Raw genomic sequence first — 15,599 nt, 5'->3', positions numbered from 1 at the left:
AAAGTAGTTTTACAAGTAGAAAGTCAAAGAAAGGTAAAGAAACTTCTGTAATCTGACACTTCCTGCCTGCCCCCTTCCCTCTGATTACTAAGTATGAAAACACCAGCCTCACATAGCACAACGTGTAGTTCTTTCTGCCTCCAAGTCCTGATCTTATGTTACTTAAATAAACTTACTAAGTTGCACCTTACCGTCTCAAGACTCTTTCTTGACCTTTGCGTTCAGTGACCACGCATCAAAAAGAAGAAGTCGGAGGTGGGCCTGGTTGGATGAGCGGGACCAGACCATGGGGCCCTGAGAGGCCTGCCGAGGAGTTGGACCTTTATCTGAGGAGCCACCATTTTAAGCAGAAGTATGAGCTTAAAACATTCATTCATCCCTAAAACATCTGTGTCTGCCCCATGTCCCACACTTAAGGGTGCTGGACAACTGTGTTCAAGGCAGTGATAAAAAAAAAAAAACACAAGTTCCCTACCCTGATGGGCCTCACATGCTAGTTAGAGGAGAATAGATAAGTCACCAATAAATACTTTCAGAGAGTTACCCGATATTTAAAAAATAAAATGGTAATAGGATGGGGTGACTGAGGAGACGCTGCGACTGGAGAGATGGTGGTAGCGATATTTGAGCTGAGACCTGAATAAGAACAAGCAAACCAAGTCTGCATAAAAAGCAGAGGGCAGCAGAGGAAACAATTCATGCAAATTCATCCCCAAGGGCAGAATAAATGTGGTTTGCTGAGGGAGGGCAAGGCCAGCGGGGGAGTGAACAGGAGAACAGGGAAGGGGGTGTGAGGCTGAGGAAAGAACAGTGAGGCCGCCAGTGGATGAGGCTGAGAGAAGAAAACGCTGTTCCACAAACCCAAGGATCCAACAGGTCTTCTCTCATTATTTTCTTCAGATCAAATAAAATCTGACCCAGAGTCCTATCACATCTGACATCTGCCAAAAGCAAGACTCTGGTACCTACCCTGGATCTCACAGGATCCTAGAGGCAAGTCTGAGGACCAAGACACTGAGGGCGAGCAGGGCTGCTAACAGCCATTAAGTTGAAACCTCTCGAAGGAGGCAACGGCTGACTTTGGAACCAGGGCATTTCAGGGCACACTGAGGCTGGGGCACAGTCCCCATGGTCTGGGAGACCCAGGCCTTTTCCCATTTTCTAGCAAATGCACTTGATCGCACTTGATTCCTCCCCCACCCCGATTTAGCAGAATCGGCTAAAGCAGAGGAAACTGCTGGAAAACAAAAGGCAGGCTGTCTGCTCCTATTTCCGATTAGGTAACACTAGCCCCTGAGGCAGAGGCACAAAGGCCTTGCAGTTCGCTGGGATTTGTCACTGGGGTTGGGGGAGCTATTACCTGCACACGTGTGTTAGAATGACCGCGCTGGCTGCAGCATCATGTACATCAGGAGGGCTCACAATGCAATCACTGTTGCCACAGAAGTGCTTCAGTGGTGACTGTGTCTAAATTCAGTGGTTAATTTCAATCAGATGAGGACATTTTGGTCCCCGTGACGGATGAGGGTTCTGCACTTTTCCAGGCTTCTTTCTGAGTCACGGCACCACACTGGGAGGGCAGAAATTTTTCTCTCTGCTTCTGCTCTGAGAATTCTCATCTCAAAAGCCGGACCCTGACTCAATCCTTTAAGCACAGACTTCGAAATAAAAAGATGTAAAATGATTTTTTTTTTCAAATGGTTAGGAACTATCAAAGAGGCCTAAGAGTCATAACTCCTAACACCTATCAGCCAGTGGGGTGTCTGTCAGCTTTAGGAACTCAAAGGATGCCTGGGGTGGGCTGCTGGGTGGGCCTGCCATACCGCAGCTTGCAGCCTGCTGACTTCCCTGGGCGGGAGGATCGCTCCCCACTGAGCATCTCCAGATCATGACCCTTTGCCTTCAGTGTCACATGACTCACTGCCCCTGGACAGCTTCAGCGAAAGAACAACTTTCATCATCAAATGTATGGTCCTACTTGAAATGAATTCTACCCCCGAATTCCTTAGATTTCTCATTCCGTTAAGTCACTCGGCTGGCAACCTGTCCTCTTGAACGTTCCGCTCTCTAGAACCCCTGTCCACCAGGCTGTCAGAATGTAGATTCTGGGAAACAACACTGAATCCACCATAAAGGTACCACAAAGGTTTATGGCTTTCAGTTCTAATAACATTATCCCATGAGGGTCACTGTGGGAGAGCAGGGAGTGATCTTCCTACCTTGACTTTCTTGTAACTCCTTCCAACCATCAGATAGATCTCCTGAGGCTCACAGAACAAGGAGAATGTTAGGTATTTCATTTCAAAGATTCCCCCATATTGGAATAAAGTGCAGGAAAAAGCAGAGAGCAAACTATTAAAGAGCCTTTGTTTCAACATAATATGCAAGGACATCCAGAAAGAAGGGGACAAGCTTCCCTTAAACTGTAACTTCACTAGACAGCAATGTCAAATTTATTCTGGTGTTTGTTCTAGGCTGAAGTTAGCAAAAAGAAGGACACACTCATTTCAATTTTTTATTAAAATACTCTTTTGCTTATAGGGACAACCAAAGAAAAATTACATAATTCTACATGTTGTAGATCATGTGAAATACAATTAACATAGACTCTGGGGAATGTAGAATAGATTTAAAAAATCTTCAAAGAAGCTTTCACAAAAACAAACTTTAAATATGTGGCTTATTCATATTTACCTCATTTTGCAGTATTTCGATGCTACTCTGCTTTATAAATAATTGTTCAAATATTCTAATATCTTACCCATTTTGCTTTCTGAAGCTTTAGAAATATTATTTCTAAATAAAAGCCTCTCTTTTATAGCATCCTATGTAAACAAAGACTTACTTTATTTGAATTATCATTTAATTTGGTGCCAGTATTTTGAGCACAATTTCTGCAATAATTAGATGTTATGTGGACAATGAGGGACAGGAAAACTAACCAGCAGGGACATGTCTTAATCTAGGAAAGAAACTTTTATATATGGCTTTTATAATACCTACTGATTTAGGGTTTTTTTTGATCTAGTTATAAAGGAGTTAACCTAATTTTTGATTAAAAAAAGAATTTTTACCAGAGTTTCAAAACAGAAGTAAATCATACCTAGAACGGTAATAAAGGCTCTAAAGTTTAGTGGAGTTACCAGCTTCTGAAATGTTATACTTCTGATTTGGAAAACATTGTTATTCAAAACCTGAAATACATTATAAGCTGATAATGGAATCTTTTAGGTAAACTCTGTCTTTCAACCCCTTCATAAACCACAAAAATTAAGCAAAATTGGATATGAAATTAACCATTACATTTAGGGATAATTTCTATTGGGAGAAATAGATGTAAGGAAAATGAGTTCAAATACAATATGGTTCAAGAAATTACCTTCCCGGTATAAGGGCAGAAGAGCTATTACATTTCAAAATTTAATAATGAAGGCCTAATAAAGATGATAAGTTGCAGTTAAAAAATGTTGTCATATTTAAGGCAACATTAGCTTGCTGTCAATAAACACAGAAGGATTTCTCTATTTATAGATATGAAATTATTTTGAAGAATAGCAAAGTGGAAATGAAGCACCTGGATGTAGACTCCTTTAAAGCTTTCTCTTTTTTAGTTTAAAAGGTTTTAAGAAAGCTGTTACCTTTATAGACACTACTGAAGAATAGGAGCCAAAATGTTGTCAAGGCACTTTTAAACAGAGGCATTTTAGTTAGAAGTAAGAGAAAGATATCCCAATGTTTTCCTATTAAGAAAAAATACATGTAAGAGGCTAAATTTTAACTTTTTTAAAAAAAGGCCATAAGTTTTTGGAAAGGCTAAAGTACCTTTAGTACTCATTGGAGTAGTCTGAAAGAACAGAAAGATATTAAGGCTTTAGATTTTATGACAGTTAATCATGATATTACATATGATCTTGTAACTAACTACTATTCATATAATGAATACAAATACAAAGTGTCTAAGAGCATTATCTATTTTTATGTACTAAAATACTTAGACATACAAAGAGATATTCCTACAAGTTACTTATAAATCATAATGTACTGAAAAATAATTTTGTATAGTTAAGAATTTCTGGAATATAAATATTTATGTTTTAGATTCATGCTTGGACACTGGGATTTTATTATGATGAAGGACACAAAGTAATTAAGCTTATCATTACTGAAACATATAAAACAAAATAGTCTGTAGTGTATTTGGAGTTAATATTGTCTTAAACAGAGATTTCTTTTTAATTTCATACCCTTTACCTTCCACTGTCTGATTATACTTTTGTAGTGAAAACATTCGATCCAGATGGAAACCTAAAGGAAAGATTACACTATAACAAAATAATTCATGTAAATAGTTTTAAGTTTACTGTCGGTAAGAACTGCCAGCTTTTTCAACCTTCCCTGCTCATATTGTTAAGCTTCTTCTTTATCTCCTCCTGTCATTCAGCTTAGGGAACGTGGCTCTGCCCATGCTCTCTGTACAATGGGACAAAGCATTTCCCTGGCCCTCTAAGCGGAGTCTGATTTGGCAGGTATTTCCCATTCCCAGTGTTCAGTAAGCTGGTACCTTAAGTCTGAGAAATGCTTTAACTTCCCAATTCTTTATACCCTAGCAGAATATTTAATGCAGTGTCATAAATGTGCCTTGCGATTCTTGTTCAGAATTCTTCATCACTACCTGCATCAGCACTCTGGGCAGGGGAATATAAGAAAAGGAGAAACTTTCCCCAAAGCTCTGTCAGCATGTGTATGACAGGATGGGTTCTACTATGTAAGAGTTTTGTTTTATTTTATTTTTAATGTTTTATTTATTTCTGAGAGAGAGAGAGAGAGAGGCAGCATGAGCGGGGAGGGTCAGAGAGAGAGGAAGATACAGAATCTGAAACAGGCTCCAGGCTCTGAGCCGTCAGTCCAGAGCCCAACGTGGGGCTCAAACCCACAAACCATGAGATCATGACCTGAGCCGAAGTCGGACGCTTAACTGACTAAGCCACCCAGGTGTCCCTATGTAAGAGTTTTAAATTGTAACATGTAGTAAGCATTTACTTTCTAAAACCCACATTCCGAGGCTTGAAATTAACCTTTTAATGGTGATTTTTATGTGAGTTCTCAGGGTGATATGCTGGACTACCAACTCTATTTATAGGAGAGATAAACGAGACAAGGCACCGTGAATGAAGACTGGTGTATGACTGGACAAACTCAGTGTCCCAGGAGTAAGTAGTAAATGAAGAAACTGTAACTTATGTTAACCTGCTCTAACGCTTTCAAAACCAAAGGCTTTTTGAATGCAAAGGAAAAAAATGACATCAGGTTTTATGTCAAAAACCTTAGATCTTTCAAGGAATTCTCTGTGTACTTGCTTCTCATATAATCAAAGTTGTAAAAGTATTTAAGAGGAAAGGGCTTATTGCCTTATTGCTCAACCAGAGCAGTTATAATTATAATTTGACACATTACTGGATTTGTCATACTTTAACTCTGTCCAAATTCTTTGTATCTTCTTAACAAGGTGGCATGCTGGTGGAACCAGTAGACCTCACTGAATAGCTTCTCATATCTTTCTTGTTGATTAGATTGCTTTGGTTTGCATTCTTCTTCTTTAGAACATGCAGTTCATACATTTGACAGTTTTACTACCATAGTCGATGCATTCTGGACCAATGCACTCACAGCAGGCGTTGTGGAACCAGCGGTATTTGGATGCTCCCATGGATTCGCAGGATATTTTACACTGATGTATGGACATGCAGTCGTCAAAATAAACCACAGTACACATGTGTTCTGGAAAAGAAAAAAAGAGCTCAGAGCAAGAAAGAGGAAAAGCGGGAAATGCTTTAATACCTGCCTGATATTAATAGTTATTCTTGGTTCTCTTACTGCTAGTCTACACAGGACAAAGGATGAGGTGTAGGAAAAAAGATCACATGTATTAATTATATTGAGAAGAAAGCCAGAGTTCCCCGCCCCAGCTGAAAAAGGCAAAAAGCTTCCTTAGTCAGGTTATCAGATTCTGGACTTTGATCTTGAAGTTAAGATTACTGGGCTTAACAACTGCTATGCTTCAGAGCTGTGCCTTATAAGTTGGACATTTCTTTCTTTCTTTCTTGTCTGTCTGTATTTCTTTCTTTCTTTCATCCTTTCTTTCCTTCCTTCCTTTCTTTTTCTTTCTTTCTTCCCTTCTGAAGTTTATATTTGAGAGAGAGAGTTGGAGGGGAGGAGCATGTGAGCAGAAGGGGCAGAGAAAGTGGAAGACAGAGCATCTGAAGTGGGCAGAGCCTGATGAGGAGCTCGAACTCAAGAACCATGAGATCATGACTTGAGCCAAAGTTGGATACTCAACCGACTGAGCCACCCAGGCACCTCAAATTGGGCATTTCTGATAAGATTTTCTTAGAGGAAAGAATTCTCCAGCTAAAAGAAGTTTGAAAAATACTGTTCTAAAGCTACACTGAGAATTTACAAAAAATAAATAAATAAAACAAACTTAATTCAAATGATGCAAAGTGGTTATTAGCAGTATTTGGCACAATTCCGCATTGGCTATTTAAAAATGCTCATATTATCAGTAGCAATTTCTAGTCTTGCTTTCGAATGCAACTATTTTTGATTGTTTCAATTTTTAGCTCTCCTGGTGGTTAATGTCATATAACAACCTAGCCAGGAGGACAAGGTATATGAAATAAGTAAAAGACAATAAAAACTATTAATAGAGAGTGCATGATTAAAGTCTGTTATTTTACAGAACCATTTATAGAATGGGTAAATTACCAGGTGCCTGAATAGTAAGGAAACATTTAATGGAAAAAAGTGGGCTTGTATTAGGAAGAAGAATTAAATGCAAAGTTACCAAGTAACAAAATAAGGAAAGTCACAAGAAGACCAGTGTAGTGTGCCTGGGGAATGGAGGCCAGTCCAACCACAGTGAATGGGTGGCATCAAGACACAGCAGAACCACCGTTGGGTATAGAAGATGGGGTCAGGTCAAGATGGAAAACAGGGAGGCCAGTACAGCATGAGACCAGGCAGACTAGGGACTGACAGTGAGCAGGACAGGGGAGCTTTGACTCTCCAGGTAATTAGTATCTACCAACTTTCGTTCACTTATTTATTCAACAAGTATTTATGGAACACTTACTATGGAATAGCCATTATGGACTCAAAGAGTAATCAGAGAATCCAAGGAACTAAGTACTAAACGGTAGACCTATAAGTTAAAAACAGACAACAAACCGAAACACAAATATTGGGAAATGGAATCAGAGGTAATTTGCTCTACCTGGGAGCAGGGGCACCTAGAGAAGGTGTCAAAAAGGAGAAACTTGAACTTTGTCTTCAAAGACAGTTGGTATTTCCCAGGAAACTTGGCTTCCTGCTAATTATTTTATTAAATGATATTTCAACAAAATTTATGAATTATTATTGAATATGTATTATACTGAATACATTTTAATGGAGAAAATGGTAGCAAAATATCTTAATAAGGCATATTCCATATATTTCTGATGTTTTCCCAAATCTACAATTTGTCTTTTAAAGTAGTCTCACCAAAAATCAATAAAAATGCTTACTCTGTGTATCATTAACAAATGCTGTTTTACTTTTACTACTGATGTCCAAAGGTCATACTATTTCAGATAGGCAGGATTGTAATGGAGGGCACAACAAGAAGCCAAATAAGAAAGACTACAAATTATACTTTTTATGCATAATTCATCTCATATTTTAAGAAATAAAATTTTCATCATTGCCTTATTCTTCCACAGTAAAATTGCGCAGAGTCTTTTACTTGAAAATATTAAAGATATTATAAAAGTTGCATGCCCTTTACATTAAGGAATGACCAACCCTCACTAATAAGTATTCTTTAATATGGTTCTCAAAGCTATTCAAATCATTCTTTCATTTCATTCCCCTTCTGACCAAGAGTACTGGGGTTACTTTATACCTGGAGATTAGAGGTCTATAATACCAACTTGCTCATAAAGAAATTTAGCTGATGACCTCAGTATCATTTGTAGTGCCAATGCTATTACAAAAATGTAGAACTTCCTAGAACATTCTGAATGTTACCTGACAGTGTGCAATGCTATATTAAGTAATCAGCACTGTTGCTATCTTATGGAAAGAACAATTAAAGCCAAACACAAATAAACACCAAAATTAGAACCAAGTTATCTATCTTCCAACACAACTTTTATCGCTGTGACTGTGAAGGAGTGGTGATAATATGCTTGACATGCCTCCTTATCTACTCAGGGATTAGGATCATTGAAGTCCATAATTTATTAAGATTAGACAAACTCAAAGATAATGTAGGTTTCACAGACCACACAGAAAGTGAGGGGGCAAGATAGAGAGTCAGCTGTGGGCAGTTACCTTTGTCACTGGAGTAAGGTGCGTGAACATTATTGCTAGGAACAGACACATTTTGATGGTGTGGCTGGTTCACAGTTTCTAAAAATGAAACCAGATTCTCATGATGTGAGAGTTCTTCTGCAACAGGGAAGGAAACAATGTTCCAGTTCAACTGAGTGTCTCCTTCTGTGAGTGCCCGGAAGAGAGAAGGGATTGGCTCGTGAAGCTCCTCCACTGTGCTCTTTGAGGTTGGAGGTGTGTCACTATAGTTTCTAGGATTACACATACCTGGAAGGGACAAAGCAAATAAAGTCAATTTTTCTCAGTAACTATAATATCATTCAATACTATCTTGCAATCAAAGCTCCAACATAGTAAAATTAGGCTGCTTCTACATATATGTAGATATTTTCCTAGCTTTCTTGGCTAAGAGGGCCTAGAAATGATGACACCCCTGCAGCATCGAGCACATCATGTGCCCAGATGTTGTTTTCTAAATACCTATCCTCTCCACTAAGAGGAACCAGAGCTATTTTGAGAAAAGACTGATTCCAGAGCTGGGTCAGGGAAAGTACAAAATGATCCTGGGATACTTTCTATGCCAAAAAGTACAGAAATGCTCAGTTATAATGGGACATATCAAAAAAACACAGGATGTAACTTGAAGGGGCTCTTACTGGCCAAATAGACAATTTTAATGTCAAAATAAATGATGATTGATTACCACCCGATAAATAAAATAGGAACTAATGAGTCCTTATATTATCAATAAGTGAATGAAGGAAAAGCTCCTTCTTTTAGTAGTGTGCCCAACTGATAAATATAGAAGGAATGAAGGAAATAGAAAATCACCACCTGGCAATTATCATAGAGGTGTTTGATTCAGAAGGGAGCCATCAATGGATGCCAAAGCTTATAGATGAGGAACATACTAAAGGAGTCTAGGATCATCTTATATTACACAAAGTCTATACTCAATAAAACTGTCAAACCAAAGATCACAGTACTGTTTCAGACTGAATGTCAGTCTAAACAGACATGACAACTAAATGGATCACATATTCTGGATAGGAGCCTAGATCAGAGGAGGTATCACAAGGGATACTGCTGAGACATTTGGCAACATATGAATGAGATTTGTGGATGGGGTGGCAATGTTGAAACAAAGTTGGCTTCCTTATTTGGAAGGAGCATGCTAGTTATACGGGAGAACGTTCTAGTTAGAAAATACAGACTGGAATATTTAGTAGTGATGGTATATCATGTATAAAGCTTGTTTTCTGAAGGTTCAAAAAAGGATGAATAATCATGCGCCTTTGGGTATGCATATATGGAGAGGGAGTAGTACTGAACAATGGAGCAAATTCAATAAAATGTTAGTAACTGGGGAATCTACGTGAGGGATATAGGAATCTTCACTCTTTTGGCAGATTTTCTCTATATTTGAAATTATTTCAAAACGAATTATTTCTGGGGTGTCTGGGTAGCTCAGTAAGTTAAGCATCCGACTCTTGGTTTTGGCTCAGGTCATGATCTCCCAGTTCATGAGTTTGAGCCCCATGTCAGGCTCTGTGTTGATGGCATGGAGCCCACTTGGGACTCTGTCTCCTTCTCTCTCTGCCCCTCCCCCACTGTCCCACGCATGTGCGCGCTCTCTCTCTCACGCTCTCTCAAAAATAATCATTTTAAGAAAAAGAATTATTTTTAAAAATAATCTTTTTTAAATGTTTATTTATTTATTTTTTCAGAAACAGTGACAGAGTGCGAGCAGGGGAGGGGCACAGAGAGATGGAGACACAGAATCCAAAGCAGGCTCCAGGCTCTGAGCTGTCAGCACAGAGCCCAACACGGGGCTCGAACTCATGAACCATCAGATCATGACCTGAGACGAAGTCAGACGCTCAACTGACTGAGACACCCAGATGCCTCTAAAAATAATCTTAAAAAGGAAAAACAGTAGAGGAGAATTAGGGATAGCGACTATAGAAAATGTTTCCAAGGTGTTTTGTTATGAATGGGAGAGCTGAGAAAATGCCTAATCATTTAGTAGCCCAATACCCAGCTGCTGTGGAGCAGAAGGGAATTACTCAGAATGCAGGTTCTTAGCTAATTAAATGATTAGTACTGTCTTAAGCCACTCTGTTTGAGGGTAGGCTGTTTAGTAGCAGTAATAACTATAACAGAGCCCTCTGGATTTTCTTTTGTGAATACCATACTTTTAAAAACTAAATTATAGGGGCGCGTGAGTGGCTCAGTAGGTTAAGTGTCCGACTTTGGCTCAGGTCATGATCTCACGATTCATGGGTTTGAGCCCTGTGTTGGGCTCTGTGCTGACAGCTAGCTCAGAGCCTGGAGCCTGTCTTCAGATTCTGTATCTCTCTCTCTCTCTCTGACCCTCCCCTGCTCACGCTGTCTCTAACTCTCTCTCAAAAATAAATACATAAAAAAATAATAAATAAATAAAAACTAAATTATATTGCATTTTGGTTTAGTACCTATTAGGTCTAATATGGAGTTTTTCTTTTTCCTTAGACCAAAATTTTGAACAGTTAAACCAAATATATAAATTCCTATATTTTACAAATTTAGGTGGAAGGAAAAACCACGTTTTCCACACTTTATTAGTTTAAGGAACATGGCAAGAACTGAGGATAACAAGGCTGTTTATATTCTTTATAAAATCTTTTAATATGTAGGAACCTTAATGATTTACACTGTGACACAGAATGATGGATTAAAGGGTCAATTGGACCCCTTTATTCATAAAAGAGGAAATAGGCCCAGATATATTAAATTATTTGTCCACTATTATATAATCTAGGATTAGAGCCAACATTATGATTCAGTCTGATTTCATATCCGCTGCTGATTATAATAACTACATTCTATAAATAATCATTAAGTGGCTTTGAAAAGCAAATAATACTTAGAATACGTGAATTATAAAATAAACATAATATATTCCTCTGCCAGGTTCTATAATGAATGAAAATTAGTAATCTGAGACGAAAAGGTAAACAACGGAGTTCAATGGTTGGAAGAGCTAAACTCAACATCTACTGAGACTTTAAACAAACTTCAGGGCTCATTAGCAGAGATTTCATTACATTCAAAAAAGTTTTGAGGGGAGAGTTTTATGCATTTAACAAACTTAGGCCAAAAACATTTGTAATTTAAATCTGAATACACTGCATTAAAGCCAGTACACATAAAGTAAATGCTTGCTAGATAATATTTTTTCACGGCATGATTTTAAAGCTTTCACATATCTTGCTCTTTTCAGCTAGGATTACATTCAGAGAGATCATCACTAGAGGCTTTTCTTAGGCAATGCGGATTTTGACCCTCCATTTCTTGCTGGAAGCACTCTTCAAATTCTGTGTTCTTTCTGCATGGGGAGTTATGAAATCTGATCTTTCAATGGTATGTGGGATTTATCTCACTCAGGAAAAGCAACCTTTTAAAATTTCTGGAAGCTATTTTTTTTTTTTTAATATTTTACAAATTTATTTTAGAGAGACTGTGTGTGAGGGGGCCAGGAGAGAGAGAGAGAGAGGGACACAGAGAATCCAAGGCAGGCTCTGCGCTGTCACCACAGAGTCCGACACAGGGCTTAAACCCACCATCCGTGAGATCATGACCTGAACCTAAATCAGAAGTCAGACACTCCAACAACTGAGCCACCCAGGCATCCCTGGAAATTCTTTAGTTGTCTGTATTCATTATGCACGGTGGATCAATTTCTGGGGAGAAAATTACTAACCACTCACAGCTTAAAATAATTAGGAAAACTTCTCTGGGAAGCATCTATCATCCTGAAGTTTATAATTGTTAGCTTTAGGATCATTGTCTTGAGGCAGTTTGTTACTTTGTGACATTCTATCACTACAGTGAAATTCAAAAACTAAAAATTTAAAGATACTAGCTCTGCACACGGCAGTCAGAGCGGCCTCAAATCAGGAAACAAATGGCAACCATTGAAAAGGTGAGCATTCCAAGTCCTTTAAGTGCAGAGAACTTTGATATAATTTGTTTCAGCAAGCCAGAATTCAGTACTATTGTGCTCTAGATCTACAAGTACTAAGTACAAAGAATTTTTCTGATGTGTGCTTAATTCTTTTATATATCTGACCTGAGTCTTCATACCTTTGAAAACTAATGTTAAAGTAGAGCTTACTTGATGAAACCACATTTTAGGGTAGTTATTAAGACTAAGGGGGAAAGTTACTACTTTCCTTAATAATGAATATGCATGGTTAAACAGCAACAAGAGTCCAGAAAAATGCACAACAAAGAAGCAACAGTGCTTTCCACTCTTCCCACCCCTAATTCCACTCCCCAGACACAGCCACTTTAAAAATGTTCTTGGAGGCCTGGGTGGCTCAGTTGGTTAAGCGTCTGATTTCAGATCATGATCCTGCAAGTTGGTTCGTGAGTTCAAACCCCATACGTCAGGCACTTTGCTGTCAGCACAGAACCTGCTTCGGATCCTCTGTCTCCCTGTCTCTCTGCCCCCCCCCTCAATAATAAACATTAAAAAAGAAAAAAAAGTCTGTTCTTAAGTTTCTCTGGTGGTTACCTCCATGAGAATTTAAATAATGATTAATTTACCAGAAGCAGTAAAAACATCTTAGACCTTATCTATTAATCCTCTTATATGAGAGATGAAGATTAAGTTCATTCACACTAACCTCTCTCCCCTGTATTTCTAATAATTATATTATTCTAATACTATAATTTGTTTCCTTTGCAGTCTGAAAAATACTTAAACTTCTGATTTTTATTCCATATCTCTTATCCTGCAGCTAAGGATGCCAGCAGTGTCTTCCCACTTTCCCCATCCAACTTCTCCTAACTTATGTTGACAAAATTAATTACAACATTCTGTTGCCTAAATACAATGAAGTCTTCTTGTCTTAATATACATTGATTTTGAAAGTTGAAAACCAGCAAACAGCAGTTTGCCTTAACATGACCCCATGAATATTGTTCACTGAAAAACAGACAGTATGATAGGATTTCCTTGTCCAGTGCTGTATTATCAGAGGAAAATACTTCTAATTTTAAGATAAAACGATTTTTTTCCACGAACTCCATAAAATACTGAAAAGCAGCTATATTTCACACAGCACTACTTATATCAGGTCTTCTTGCCCAAAATTTTAAACTGAATCCAGTCAAACTTTTAACAACTAGCTTCAAATTACTGAAATACAGATGAATAGAGGAATGAGTTAAATGACAAACTCAAGGAAGTAAACAGTCAATTCCTGAATATGGGATATTCTACAGGCAAATTGATACTGCTTCTTCAATATGTCAAATGGCATGAGAAGAAAAAACAACACATAACCAGATACCATATAAGCATTTTGTTTGGATCAACTTGAACGTATCAACTACGTAAACACGCCTTTGAGACAAACAGAGAAACTTCATTATGAACTGGAATGTTAGGATATACCAAGAAATTATTAATATTGTAGGTTTCATAATGGCATTATGATTTAAAAAGTAAATGTCTGGGGCGCCTGGGTGGCTTAGTCGGTTGAGCGTCCGACTTTCGCTTAGGTCATGATCTCGCGGTTCGTGGGTTCAGGCCCCGCATCGGGCTCTGTGCTGACTGCCAGCTCAGAGCCTGGAGCCTATTTCAGAGTCTGTGTCTCCCTCTCTCTCTGACCCTCCCCTGCTCGCACGCTCTCTCTCTCTCTCCTAGAAATAAATAAAAAAAAAATAAAAATAAAAATAAATAAATAAATAAATAAAAAGTAAATGTCTGTATTTTCTTTTAGGGATTGAAACTGAAGAATGCAGAGGTAAAAATTATTTACTGTCTATAGTTTGTTTTTAAATATTCTGTGCCAAGTAAGAAAAAAAAGGAAGGAAAGGATAGATAAAATGAATGTGGCATATTTTTCATAACTGTTGAGTCCAGTGATGGGTATATAGGAACTCATCATACTACTCTCTCTACTTCTCTGTTATGAAAATTTTTGTATGAGCAAATTAACTGCTATATTTAATTCCTAGGACTAATATTTTCTTATTGAACTTTTGTAGTGTACTTTCTATGCTACGAATTGTCTTGGGGGTGTGTGTGTGCACCACAGATAACAAGCTTACAACAAATCTTGAAAAACTATTCCACTTCTCAAGTGTATGCTAACTATGGAACTCGTTCTCTTCTCAGAGATAGGCTTCTCAGGGCCCTCACTTATTGCTTCAGGCAGCATAGTTGTCTCTTAAGCCTCTGTATTATTTATGTTTTTAATTTTCTGCAAATTACGATGTTTTGACATCTTAGAAAAAGCTTTGTGGCTGGGAAGAGACTGCTCCTTCCTAGGTTAGTCAATTATTTATTTTTTTTAAAGAGACCTTTTTTTTTTAATATTTTATTTATTTCTGAGAGAGAGAGAGAGAGACAGCGTGAGCAGGGGAGGGTCAGAGAGAGAGGGAGACAGAATCTGAAACAGCCTCCAGGCTCTGGGCTAACTGTCAGCACAGAGCCCGACACGGGCACAAACCCATAAACCATGAGATCATGACCTGAGCCGAAGTCGGTGCTGAGCCACCCAGGAGCCCCTGAGACCTGTGATTTATAAAGAACTTTCTTCCTCATTGAGCCTTTCCTGTGGCCATACCTGACTGACCTCAGAACAGCCTCCTGTGTAGTTATCATCTTCTGTCTTTAAATCACCTCCTGGTTAAAGCTATCATTTCCTTCAACCCATCTTTTTCTCTTTCTTGGTCTTCTGCCTTATTTTCTTTGATATCATATCAAATATGGTATGTGCAAAGTACACTTCAGAGTTCTTGCTGTCCCAAAATGCTTTATTTTTTTATTTTTTTATTTTTATTTTTTAAATGTTTTATTTATTTCTAGGAGAGAGACAGCATGAGTAGGGGAGGGTCAGAGAGAGAGGGAGTCACAGACTCTGAAACAGGCTCCAGGCTCTGAGCTGGCAGTCAGCACAAAGCCCGACGCGGGGCTCGAACCCACGAACCGTGAGATCATGACCTAAGCGAAAGTCGGACGCTTAACCAACTAAGCCACCCAGGCGCCCCTGTCCCAAAATGCTTTAATTTTATGTTCACATTCTTTTTTATTTAATGTTTGTTTATTTTTGAAGGAGAGAGAGACAGAGTGCGAGTCAGGGAGGGGCAGAGAGAGAGGGAGACACATAATCTGAAGGAGGCTCCAGGCTCCAAGCTGTCAGCACAGAGCCCAATGCGGGGCTCGAACTCAG

General features: G+C 38.4%; 1 protein-coding gene across 3 annotated transcripts in view; it reads right to left on the bottom strand.

Annotated features, from left to right (window-relative positions):
* Nucleotides 1-4,939: 4,939 nt before the first annotated feature.
* The window catches only part of TWSG1 (twisted gastrulation BMP signaling modulator 1), a 75,298-nt gene continuing 64,638 nt past the window's right edge, over nucleotides 4,940-15,599 (bottom strand). For all 3 annotated transcript variants that reach the window (XM_039219077.1, XM_039219075.1, XM_039219078.1), the window contains exons 4-5: nucleotides 8,374-8,640; nucleotides 4,940-5,778 (exon numbers count right to left, since the gene is read on the bottom strand). In XM_039219077.1, coding sequence (XP_039075008.1) covers nucleotides 5,597-5,778; nucleotides 8,374-8,640 — 449 coding nt within the window. In that variant the 3' untranslated portion in view covers nucleotides 4,940-5,596. The remainder of the gene's footprint in view (nucleotides 5,779-8,373; nucleotides 8,641-15,599) is intronic.

This window comes from Hyaena hyaena, unplaced genomic scaffold, assembly GCF_003009895.1.
Source record: "Hyaena hyaena isolate Hyena2069 unplaced genomic scaffold, ASM300989v1 scaffold_786, whole genome shotgun sequence".
NCBI classification, from domain to species: domain Eukaryota; kingdom Metazoa; phylum Chordata; class Mammalia; order Carnivora; family Hyaenidae; genus Hyaena; species Hyaena hyaena.
Note: the sequence above shows the minus strand (reverse complement) of the source record. Positions and strands in the feature narration are given on the sequence as shown.